We start from the raw sequence: 12,654 nt of genomic DNA, 5'->3' as shown, positions 1-12,654 counted from the left end.
GTTTACTATAATATGGAGCCACTGTTTTTTTTTTTTTTTAAAAAAAACCTCCCAAACTGTGCTGAAATATTCCTGCCTCTCTGTATTGGTCTTTCTCTTTGATGATAAAGATTTGATCTCATTTCTTGTGTCCCCAATTCCTTTGCCTTGAAAAAGTTTGTCCAACAGAAGAACTTCGAAACTAGTTGCTGTTGTTGTCTTTTAAGGAAAGAAAAGGCCCAGTGAGAAACAAAAAAGGCATTTGTTTGTAGGAGATGAGCACAACAGCTACAAATACTCATGATCACCAAGCGTTCACAAGTGTTCACAAGGACGAGGTTGTAGAATCCACCACTTCACGACCATTGCACACAGTTGGGACATATTGAGAAGTCGACCCTGGGAGACACAGATTGGGAAAAGATTTCAAAGGACAGTAATTAAGAATCTCAGACTTAACTATGGTATGTGTCAAACATCACCATTCATAAACCACCCAATTAGAAACCGCCTTCTAAAGAAGTTCACAGTAGGCAAACTGTTCAAATGAAAACACATTACATCCAGGAAAATTGCCAGAATGTGCATAATTGAAAAGGACTAGACCAGGGGTAGGCAACCTTGGCTCTGTTATGACTGGCTCAGGAATTCTGGGAGTTGAAGTCCACGAGTCATAAAAGAGCCAAGGTTGCCTACCCCTGGTGTAGGCTATTGTTACTCTCTCCTTATATTCTCATTTTATCTCTGAAAAGAGTCTTGATTTAACTGTTTTGCCAGGACATATTTACTGGAGAAACAATAACTAAATAAATGGCCTGCATCGCTGAATTCAAATGGCTTACAAAGATGGTTCCCCATTTTATGTCCAAAAGCACAGAAGACAAATTCTGTGGCAAAATAACTAGTTTTCATCTCTGTGTAGTTTCTTCTTTTGCTGATTATTTTCACAGACCAATTGCTCTGTGAAATCTTATGACATGATTTCACATCCAGAGAAGAGCCAAGAATAGTGACTCAAGAGAGGACAAGATGATGACACAAAATTAACCAAAAATTAAGTTCACGGTTTTAGCTTAGCTGTTTGGTTTTGATTAAGAAAAAAACAATGTCATAGATCCTTCTTCTTCATCCTTCATACATTCTCCTTCATCCTTTTTCCCCCCAGGCTTGTTCTATGGTGTTTATACTTTATATAAAGCATATAGTATATTAATTGTTATATAATATTCAAATGCAAAGAGAGTTGTCAGTAGACCACTTTGTGAGAAAATGGAATCACTTTATCAGGTAAGACATTTAACAAACTTCCTTAGCAACATTGGCTGATATTGACTATTTAAACTGGCATAAACTGCAGATGCACAAATGATCACTTTGTCTCCATTACAGTTAATAGAGGGAGATTGGAAACTGCCACTTTGTGTTTTGCATTATGCTCAAATCCAAAACTGTGATTAATCTAAATACAGTTAGTGAAAACAGGTCAGATTTTTGAACTATGATTTCAAGGTTTCCATTGAGCACACGTAAGCCTGAGTTCATCAGAGATCAAGACCAGCTGGGTTAGTCAAAATTGAAAAAAAGAAAGGAAAAGAAAACCTTCAGATGAGAAGGATAAACACTGCAACTTGACTTCATCCTACCAGATTTATAGTTTTGCATTATGTGCAAATGTAGCCACAGGTGACAAAACCAACAACTATAAGCAGTTATTTTTGTAATTTCCCAGGAACATTTGTTGCTTTTCAGAGTGGTGCATTTGTTAACATCTACATGAACTCCCATATATTTAAGACACAGTAGCTTAAAGACAATTCAGCCATGCAACAGTCAGAATAAGTTGCTGCTGTAGACAAATTTATCCGCTGAGTACACCCAGTAAGGAATATCTTTGCTCTCAGTCATACTGCAGATAGCACTAGCAAGAGCACTTAGACTTATATATCCCTTCACAGTGCTTTACAGCCCTAAGCTGTTTGTCACCATATTGCCCCCAACAATCTGGGTCTTCATTTTACCGCCTTCAGAAGGATGGAAAGCCTAAGTCAGCCTTGAGCTGGTGAGACTCGAACTGCCAAACTGCTGGCAGCCGGCGGTCAACACAAGTAGTCTGCAGTACTGCATTCTAACAACTACGCCACCAGGACTCTCAAATATAAGGTGGGAATGATTGCTTATACGCACTCTCTCACACACTCACCCTGCGAGTGGGTGGAGCTTGCAGCTGTCACACTGAATCGGTTGGTGGAAACTCGATGGCTGGCTATGTTCTTCTGGGGCTGGAACAGAATGATATGCAGCTTGGGAGTGAAGAGGCAGCCAAGAACTACTGTGCCACTTAGGCTAACTGAGATGCACATTGTCGTGGTCTGAACCTGTAAAGGGGAAAAGAAAGAAGCAAACCGGTCCAGCAACCTGAAGCATAAAGCAAGGACATGAAAGCAGGGATGGATCTACAGGGGCTTTAATTATCCATATGAAATAGTCCATTGGTCCACTTTGTGAAGAAATGTTCATGTAAAGCCCAATCCCAACAACAATAATAATCTTTGGGCAGCCTGAAGGACATTTATAGCCCACCAACTTGCTGTCTCCTTGCCATGCTCACTGAACAAGGCATGGAGCTTCCTTGTATCTCTAAATCAGTGGTTCTCAACCTTTTTAATGCCGCGACCCCAACCGGTCGTAAGTCGAGGACTAAACCGGTCGTAAGTTGAGGACTAAACCGGTCGTAAGTCGAGGACTACCCAACCGGTCGTAAGTCGAGGACTTTCCCTGTCCGGGAGCGCCGCACATGCGTGGTTCCGCCCCCTGCGCCGGCCGAGGCGTAGCTGGCAAGCGGCAGAGACGGAGCAGGCCGACCACCAGCTGGCCCAGCCCAAGGGAGGTAAGGCACCCGCTGGAAAAGGGGAAAAAAATGGACAAAAAAAATGGCGGACAAAAAAAATGGCGGACAGCCTTGCTTGGCGACCCCCATGAAATGGTCGATCGACCCCAAATGGGGTCCCGACCCACAGGTTGAGAACCACTGCTCTAAATGCTTTTTGGTCCACTTGAAACGAGAGCAAACTGTATCATAGGTATGGGGGCCTTAAGGTATTTGCAGGACTGGATGATTAGCCATGTTGGTAGAGCCCTGTGCTTGCACAAAAGGAAAGCAGGTTCTAACATTTTTAATGTTTTTTCCTTTCCTTAAGGAAGAGCAAACTTGCTGCAGACATGGCTAAGAGGCCTTGTAAAGGAATCAACTAAGAAAGGGATTCTGGACCTCTTAAGAAAAGAAAGTGGTTGAACGAGTTCCTGAGGACAGTGGAGGTGCACCTCTGCTGGTAAGGAATGAGTCCTTGTGGGAGAGATACTGGAAATGCCTAGATTTGCAGGAGAAAAGTTTGCAAAACTTTCCATCAGTCCTGAGAGTTGAAATATAGCATTCTGGGAAAGTGACACAGGACTCTTCCTTATCCCCCCCCATCCCCCCAGTTCTGGCAAATTGCTCTGAATATTGATATAGGCAGAGTTAATTCCCTCCTAGTAGAAGAGGGGAAAGGGGAAGAAGAAAAACAATGTCCTGTGCCTCCCACCTTCACAAGCTGATGGATGTGATGGATATTCCACCATAGAATCTCCCTATTACTATTTCCACTATTAGATTGCTATGTAACATACTAAGCCTTCTTCAAAGCTACATATGGCTTTTGGGATCCAGTGTCTTCTCAAACAGCAATTGATAAAGATACATGGAAAAAGTAAGAAGCTTAATACCAGTTTAAAAATTAGGAAATATAACTATTCCCAAATTTCAGGAAAAAAAATAGAACACCCATGCTGTCCATGTGCCCAATACAGCTGTGTCTATTCTGAATTATTTTCCTGCGAATATCTTGTCTAGCCAGAAATAAGATTGGCCCACAGCTGTCCAAATATTTCTCTGAGCTTGACCAATATGGTGCCCCAGTGCAGTAATCCAATTCCAATCCAATTTAAGCTTGGAAGAATTAAACTATTGGTAGTTGCTGCTTAAATGTCAAAATGAATGCATAAAAATACACAAAAAGAAGTGGGTGGTTAAAGTGTAAGAAAGACTAGCAGAGATTTATACAATGTGGTGAAAGAGACTCATCTCAGAAATTAAGTAATCCTTTTTTTTGCACTCAATCAATGCATTTGCCATGTTGTCAGAAGTCAATTCCCACAACATATAAATGGATTTTGTGCAAGAGAGTGTGAAATATGAAATAAAAACATATTATGAGAAAGGCTCAGGAGACCCAGCTGACTTCAGGAATACACGAATAATTTATTTTTAACTTCTTCAGTCAATAAGGAATTAATGTATTTTCACAACAGCGTTACTGATTAGGAGGTAAAAAGGAAAGCTAGTTTTAGCAATATGAAATGAGTGTATTGAGAAAAAAAAAACCTCAGCCACAATTACTTTTATACTTGTAAATCCTGCTAGTTAATCGTCTATACTTCATTTAAAGTTTGTAACTATAGTATGTACATCTTCAACTGTAACACAACAATGAGTTAGCTCAGCATGAGGAAATATAGTGGGATCCCTGAAAATATGGGGGCAGCTTTCTATCTACAGGCTAGATAGGCTAGATAGAACAGTCAAGAAACAAATTTATAACTTACCACCAGGCCAATCTAAAGTCTTGGAGGAAAAATAAGGTTCAGTCAGGAGTAATCTTGCCTTTCACAGATTAATTCATCATCTTGGTATTTCGCATCCTTTAACTTATTCTAGGAATTTTTCGCTGTTTGTTCCATAGAAGTCTAAAGGTATTCAGGAAGTTAGAAACCTAAGAATTTATCTCCCAGCACCAGCTATTGTTTAATTCCCCCTGAAAACATCCAAAGTTTGCTCCTCATCTATGTTCTTATTCTGCTTTTGTGGCTGGCTTCATACTCTGTGCTGTGTTTGGTTTATGTGGTTTTTGTCTAAGCTCTTGTATCTAAGCTGCAACCATTTGAATGACAACTAGATGGCAACAAAGGATTTTTGCAGTCCTCTTATGAAAGTCCTACTTTTGTTTCAGTGCTCTCTGAGAGTCTGGTTTATCATTCATTGTAATGCATTAATACCTGCAACCGTGATTTATTTGGCAATTTATGATTAAACTAAGCTAAGGTTTCAGAATGGTATGTGAATCCAGTCTATTACAAAGGTTAAACCTGGTTCCTCTTTAAGGATTTTGTTTTTCATATTTGTTTATGTATTTACCTCTATATTCCATGCCCCCCAGAGATTTTAGACAACTTACATTCCAAGCATAGGGAATGTAAGGGATAGGCAGATGTGGATGTTTGATGTTATTACAGATATCGTCGCAGGATGGAATTATTATTATTATTATTATTATTATTATTATTATTATTATTATTATTATTATTATTATTATTATTATTATTATTACTACTACTACTACTACTACTACTACTACTATTATTATTATTTGCCAAAAAGAGATGCATTATCTCTCAACAGGTTCTGCTTCTGAGATACCTGGAGTAATGTGCTATGTGGAGTAACAGAGCACAATAACACAGCAACAACATCTACAGCTACGTAATGACAATCACTATGTTTCTTTAATAAATCCTTACAGCAGGGGTCTTCAAACTTGGCCCTTTTACGATTTGTGGACTTCAACTCCCAGAATTCCTCAGCCAGTGTGCTCCCATACTATTAGTACTATAATAGCAACTTCATAACCCTGATTCCACACTAACAACCAGGACCTTCAGCTTCTGAAACTGATTTGTAGAGCGGGATTAAGAACTCTGAAGCTTCTTGTCTGATTTCTCCCTTAGCCAGATGAGATCCCAATGTGAAGATCTCCCATTTCATGTGGGAAAATTATCTCTCTCTAATTATTTTAAAGGAAGCTTCGCAGTGTGCGATTCCTGAACAGTAGACTCTATTAAAAAAAAAGTTAAGGAAAAATAATCTAGACAGCTCAAGAACAGCATTTCCCAATCTTCATTATAGCAGTGAAAATTTTTCAGGTTTCCTCATAAAACTGAAAAAAAGAAATTCTACTACTTTAAGAGTCACTTCAATAGTTTGGCTCCTTAAAGCAGCTGCAGCAGTTTATTCATATGTTTATTCATCTGAGCTACACAAATCCAACTGGCAATAAAGAAAGATCTCTTTGCCTTTTTAATAAAAATCTCACCAGCCCTAACACATGCTTAGTCTTTAGTAAATTAGAATTTGCTAATAAATTCATCTTCTGCAAAGTTCCTCCCCGAAACACAGATGATCGTTAACCAACAACTTTAAGTGACAAGAATATGATCGAAGAATCTGCAACTCCAATTAAGCAGTGGGATTCAAATGTATTAGAGGACTATCTACAAGCAGACAGAACACCCACCCCTCTCAAGCATTATGTGGAATTAAATTACCCACTCTTAAGGAAGTTTAAGATGGTGCTTAATTTGAATGAGAACATGTTAATTTAATGTACTTAATACCCAAAGGCAAGCAAGCTAACAAGAACTATGCCAGTTGCCCAGTTAAAACAAGAGTAATGCAACCAGAAAACTCATTATATAGCAATTCATTTTGAAGCCTTTCACATTTGCCATTTAAAGATTTCCAGTATGAGGCAGGAGGAGGCAAGGTGATCCATAAGATTCTTGCATTAAATGGCAGCTCTATTTTCGGTTCTGGAACTCTCAGATATTAAAAAGGATCACCTGTAAAGTCCTAGCATTTTATTTTTTATTGGTAAAAGGGGTTGCTGTTTCTCTAAAAAAAAAAAAAAAGCACAATGGCTACAAGGTTCAAAGAGACTGGGTAATAGAAGGTGAGGTCTGGAAATGCTTATTTTGAAAATTGCCTTAAGGTCCAAAAAGTAATTATTTCTCAGTTTCTAATTACTCAATTATGGATAATTTGAACATGATGAGAGTGCTATTTCTGACCAAAACTGTGAGATTCTTCTTATGCAATTATATAATTATGAAAACAATGTGGGTCCATAGCTCCCAAATTACTTGAACTGCGATAATTTTGTTATAAGAATAATGCCTTTAAAATGACCTCTTTTATTATATTTCCTCTCCCAAGAACACCAGGGGCTTTTCTAAATAACCAGCTTTTCAAACTCTCCATTCTCCTGAATCTAATTTCAATGTACCCAAAGTTGATTCTTAGCTGTTTTGTTTACTTTCAGTTCTGCTCAGACACCAAGATGCGGTGAGCACAGGCATGTTTACATATCGGTGTGTCTAGCCTTCCCAGAGGACCACCAGCCCATTAGTACTCACCCTTCGGGCCAAGGATTGAGCAAGAAGATTGTCAGCAAAGCCATTCTAGTTTGCCAACCAATCAGTTGAGTGCTTTGTCCCGCCTTTCTTGTCAATCCCCAAAGGTATTCCTTTTCACAAGAGAGAGGCAGAGACTAAATTGCTAGCATTAACCCATGTTTCTGTGCTTACTAACAGAGGAAACCTTAGTTGCTTTCCAAACTCCTGGTGATGGACTAGCAATTCTGCTTTTCCATCTAATGAGGCCAGGATAGTGCCATGACTGAACTGGGAGGGAACAGGATTAAGTCAAGCATCCACTCCAGGAGGAGTTCCAATTGCCCTGTCAATCAGAAGACTGTGATATACTGCTATTTCTTGCTTAGCAATAGCAATCATTTTTCTGGCCCATGGCTATAATACGTACACATAGGGATGTGGGGAATTCATTTTGTCCCACTGCTAGCACTGTATATTCATCTGGGACCCCTAAACTCTGGGTGCAGCAAAATTCTGTGTATTAAAAAAAACACCTGTGTCTCACTATATTTGGTGAAGCATGTTCTGAGGTTTGTGCTCCCCAAAGTGCAACACACTGATGAATAAATAGCTCTATTGTTTTGGTTCTCTATTCTTGTTCTTGTTCTTGTTGTGCTATCCAGGATGCAATTACACAAGTACCATTGGCATTTTCTGGATAGTTCTTATGATATTAATAATAAAGAGCTACAGGTTCCTCCATTCCCCACTTGAGCTTTTATTATCTAAGAATATTCCAGAAGTTTATCAAGTGTGGAGAAACCCTGGAGAGTTTTATGTATTCTTTCCATAGGGAAAAAGTGTTTCACAAATGGAAAGAAAGAAAAACAGTATGACACTTTTAATCTGATATGGTGAAGAACAGCTTATGACTATTACAGTGACAACTAAATTGAGGGTATAGTGTGACACTCTTTATCAATTTCTGTTCCAGAAATTCCTAGAAGTAGACTGATAAGAGAAAGCATGACTGCTGGGATATTTGTGTCCTGTGCAAACCTATAGTACAGATATGCAACCAAAGACCTTGGCTGTTTGCCCACTCAAGACCTGGAATCCTGCAGCATTGTTTTTCTGCAATTAGTAATAGAATTAACACACAAGATACTAGTCACATTTTAGCTACTGTAGCACTACTCTATGCTGTAAACCTCTTTCCCATGTCCAAGGTCTTCTTGGAATAAATAAGCCTCACAGCTAAAGTTGCTAGCACCTTCGACTTAAATTTGACTGTTTCCTCTTTTTGCCTTATTTATTTTCTTGTTGATGCATGCTGTGGTATGAATGAATAAATGAATGAATGAATGAATGAATTGGTCTGTTAGTTGTTCCTTGAACAGATTAACTAAAATTTCCTAGTATCGGGGAGAGGGATAAAAATTGACAAATGTCAAATAAAAAAAAAAATTACTTATGGAACAATTCTCTGATTATGTTTATTAATGTTATATCCCACCTTCCATTCAGGAGCTCCAAGTGGCATACATAGCATTCCTTCCTCCTATTTTTTGCCACAGCAATCATCTAATGAGGGTGGAGCTTTGATTGAAAGAGACTAACTGGCCCAAAGTCACCAGTGATCTCATGTAGCTAAGAGCGGACTACAACTTTGATTTTCCCTCTCCTAGTCCAAACCTTGATCAGTGTAAATTGTATCCCAGGACATCTGGACTGGAGGGCACCAGGTTGGGAAAGATTCTCTGAAGCTGCCTGCTACATGCCAAGGTACTTTTTTTATCTTATTCGCAGCAAGAGCTAACTTACGCGGTAATCGCTGGAGGTAACATAGAAGATGGGCAGGAAGGCTAGCCAAATGATGCATGTGGTATACATGGTGAATCCAATGAACTTGGCCTCATTGAAGTTTTCTGGACATTTCCTGGTCTTGAAGGCATAGACTGTACACAACATGATCAAGAGGACATTGTAGGTGAGTGAAATTAGCATACTGGAGTCTCGGTTGTTGCATTTGAGGGTGACAATATACCTTTTGTCAGGCTCAGTATCCTTTCGTGTGCCTGGAATCTCCACCATGAGCCAGATAATGGCAATAATGAGCTGGCATGAAATAAGAGCCATGCAGATGACCACTTGGGAGGTGGGGCTTATGAACCGTGGACGCTGCACGCCTTCTTTGACTCCACTGAAAATCCGTGCAATTCGGTTTGTCTTGGTCAAGAGGGCAGAGTAGCAGACAGCAAAGGAGGTGCCTAACCCTAAGCACCGCAGAGTACAGACCACAATGGAAGGCTTGGCAATGAAGATAAATGTCATGCTGTAGCACATCAACACTCCAGTCAGCAGGATGTAGCATAGTTCTCGGCCTGATGCTTTCACAATGGGAGTGTCATTATTCCTAACAAAAAACCCCAAAACAAACAGAGTGGACATGAAACCAAGGCATGAAATTGTGACTGGTCCAATAGCCCAGACATCCTTCCAGTGAATATACTCTTGGGGTAACTCGTAGCATCCATTTAAAATCCTATTGGGCCAATAACCAAGGCCACAATCTCTGCAAGTAAATTCATCCAACAGAAATTCATATGGCTGGCATGGGATACATATCCAACAGCACATGTCTCCTGGTTGCATGCTCTTCATTTCGTTCTTCTTGCAGGGGTCACTGCACTGGGAAACAGGAATGGAGGTCTTCACCCATGGAATGAGGTTGGTGTTCAGAATGAGTCCTTCTGCCCAGTAGCCTACCTTCTGATAGCGATATCTCCCATTGGCTCTCTGGTAGTTGAAAATATTGTAACGACCAATTCCATCTCCACATTGGTCAAATCGAACCATACTTTTGGTGTCTAGTGATGGTCGAAATGGAGCTGTGAAGTGGAATTGGAAAATTGGATTCAAGTGTGAGAAAAATAACATGATTACAAAATTGAGCTGTCCACATGGAAACTTCCCCCCCCCCAAAAAAATTGGTTCTGTTATACTTTGCTATTTAAAAAGAGTAGTTCTATTCCTTGTCATTTTCATATAGACATAAACTATTTTATACGGGTCTTTTATTTTTTTTACAGAGAGATGCTTATCACCCCCAATGTACATAATTTACTTGCATATTCTCAACAAAGTTGATAGCAATATAATCTGTGCAGAAATCTTAAAAACTGAATTAGACATGGGGAATTATAGGAGCTGAAGTCCAAAATATCTGAAGGGCATGAGGATTGGGAAGGCTATCTTTGGAACCACTGCAGAGCAGCCAGAACATGATAAATAATCTTTTAATGTTTCCAAGAAGCTGTGCATTACAACTATGCAAATATTCAGAAATTGCATTTTTTTGTAGCATGTTAGCACAAACTCCCCCTCCTTGAAACACTCAAGCAACCACATCCTCTGGAAAGCTTGCTGCTCTATATGCCATTTCCCCAGTTTTTGGTAGTTGTATACATAGACAACACTTCTGCTGGATTGTCGGTGAAGCAGTTTTGTATGTCCCCCACACACATGGAAGAAACAGCCTTTAAAATAGCCACCGAAGCTTTCTAGAAGACATGGCTGCTTAAATGAGTGTTTTTCAAATGTGCAACTTTAAGATGTCTGGACTTCAACTTTCAGTATTCCCCAGCCAGCATTCTGAGAGTTAAAATCCACACATCTGAAAGTTGCCACATTTGAAAAACATTAGTTTAAATACTTTGAGAAGGGATGCTTCCATCACACTGAGATTTTTGTGAAGCATCCCTTCTGAAAGCTTTGCCCAGTCCCACTGTGTGTTATATTAGTATAACTTGTTCTAACCTGAAAACTCGGGGGCTCATATTGCTTTATTATTCCAGTGCCATGACACTCAAAAGTGAAGATTTAGGAAAGCAAAATCAAATGCAAGTGTGAACTTATCTGGATGATTGCAATAATACTGCAAATCTCTCTGAAATGGAGATTAATGTCCGTAATTATCTTGCTTTCATGGTAAGATGCAAACAGAACTGTTTGCATCTTACAATGCAAGTCAAATTCTAGGCAGTCAAATCTCCTGGCCTGAGAAAACTACAGTTTGGTCCCATTGTACAAGCATGCTAAACTAGCAGCTGTTATGCCCAGGAGAACAAGATGGCAACATTCAATAAATGAGGGATTTTTTTTCTCCATTAATGATGTTAGAGTAATTCACACAGGAATATTGCTGGTAACCACAATGCCAGGCAGTTTGTGCTCATATAGAAAACTCTACCTTTCAGGATATTTCTGCCATAATCTGCCCTGAGATTGCACTGTGCATTTTAATCTGTGCATCTTAATCTATGCATCTTCAGTTCTGCTCTCCATGCCCTGATCTTTGCCCCGCTTGTTCCTCATGTTCTTTATTCCTCCCCACAACATTCTACATCAAACCATTATTTTGGCTTACCATCAAAAGTTACGTTGAGCATGAAATCCTTGTAGAACCGCTTACCATTCACCGGCTTCATGGAATCACAGAGCTTGGTGGCATTGGGACAGAGTGCTTGATGCATGTTATGAAGTGCATGGGCCATTGCATAGACTGCATTGACTACAAACATGATTTTGGACTCCTGCTCGAACTGCCCTGACTTCAAGGAGAAGTGACTGCAGTTCTGGTTGTAGAAACTACACTGGAACTTGTGTTCCCAGAACTCCTGGAACCATGGATTTCGGCTGTTGTTGTAGGGATTGAGGTTTCGGAAGTACACAGCAAATTCCTGTACTGGGTAGGAAGCCAGTTCAATAGTGATAGCACCATCAGCAATTGGCTCACTGCCAGCCACTACACTCTCTAGAGCCCCCCAACCATCGCTGGCCACCCAAGTGAAGGACGCATTAATCCTTTGAGCAGCTGCTAACAGCTCCCGAGCATCTTCACTTCGGGTGAATAGCACTACCACTCTTGCACTGGGTTTTTGCATCAGTGCCTTAATCACCCCATCAAAAGTCTTCTTGTTCATAGAACGTCCCACTTTCTCAGAAGTGGCAATGCAGATGTTGCGGGCCCGAGCTTGTTGTTCAAAAGCTTCAATGCCTGTTTCTCCATAGTCTCCTTCGGAGGCCACAGTGGAGACGTAGGTCCAGTTGAAGAACCGCAGGATCTCAGACATAGCTTTGGCCTGGTAGAAGTCTGGTGGGACAGTGCGAGCAAAGTAATCATAGCGAGACTTGTCACTCAGCTTGGCACTGGTAGAAGCATAACTGATCTGAGGGATCTGGAACAGCCGTAGGAGATTAGCCACCTGGAGAGAAAGAGATCAAGGCAGAGAGGGAAAATTCTTAGCGAATAACTGGAAAAAATGAACATGTAAAGAGGAACAGGACTATTCTACCCACCAGCATGGAAAACATTACTATTTAAGTATAATTCACTAGAATAATTTCCTGCTATTTTTTAAAGGTGATGGA

At 40.0% G+C, this 12,654-nt stretch overlaps 1 protein-coding gene across 1 annotated transcript in view; it reads right to left on the bottom strand.

Annotated features, from left to right (window-relative positions):
• Window positions 1-304: 304 nt before the first annotated feature.
• GRM2 (glutamate metabotropic receptor 2) overlaps window positions 305-12,654 on the bottom strand; it is a 47,301-nt gene continuing 34,951 nt past the window's right edge. Inside the window, exons 2-5 of the mRNA XM_015820103.2 lie at window positions 11,651-12,488; window positions 9,046-10,112; window positions 2,180-2,354; window positions 305-378 (exon numbers count right to left, since the gene is read on the bottom strand). Coding sequence (XP_015675589.2) covers window positions 305-378; window positions 2,180-2,354; window positions 9,046-10,112; window positions 11,651-12,488 — 2,154 coding nt within the window. The remainder of the gene's footprint in view (window positions 379-2,179; window positions 2,355-9,045; window positions 10,113-11,650; window positions 12,489-12,654) is intronic.

Source organism: Protobothrops mucrosquamatus, unplaced genomic scaffold (assembly GCF_001527695.2).
Source record: "Protobothrops mucrosquamatus isolate PMUCROS unplaced genomic scaffold, P.Mucros_1.0 scaffold_152, whole genome shotgun sequence".
Lineage (NCBI taxonomy): Eukaryota > Metazoa > Chordata > Lepidosauria > Squamata > Viperidae > Protobothrops > Protobothrops mucrosquamatus.
This window is presented reverse-complemented; position numbering and strand designations above follow the sequence as displayed.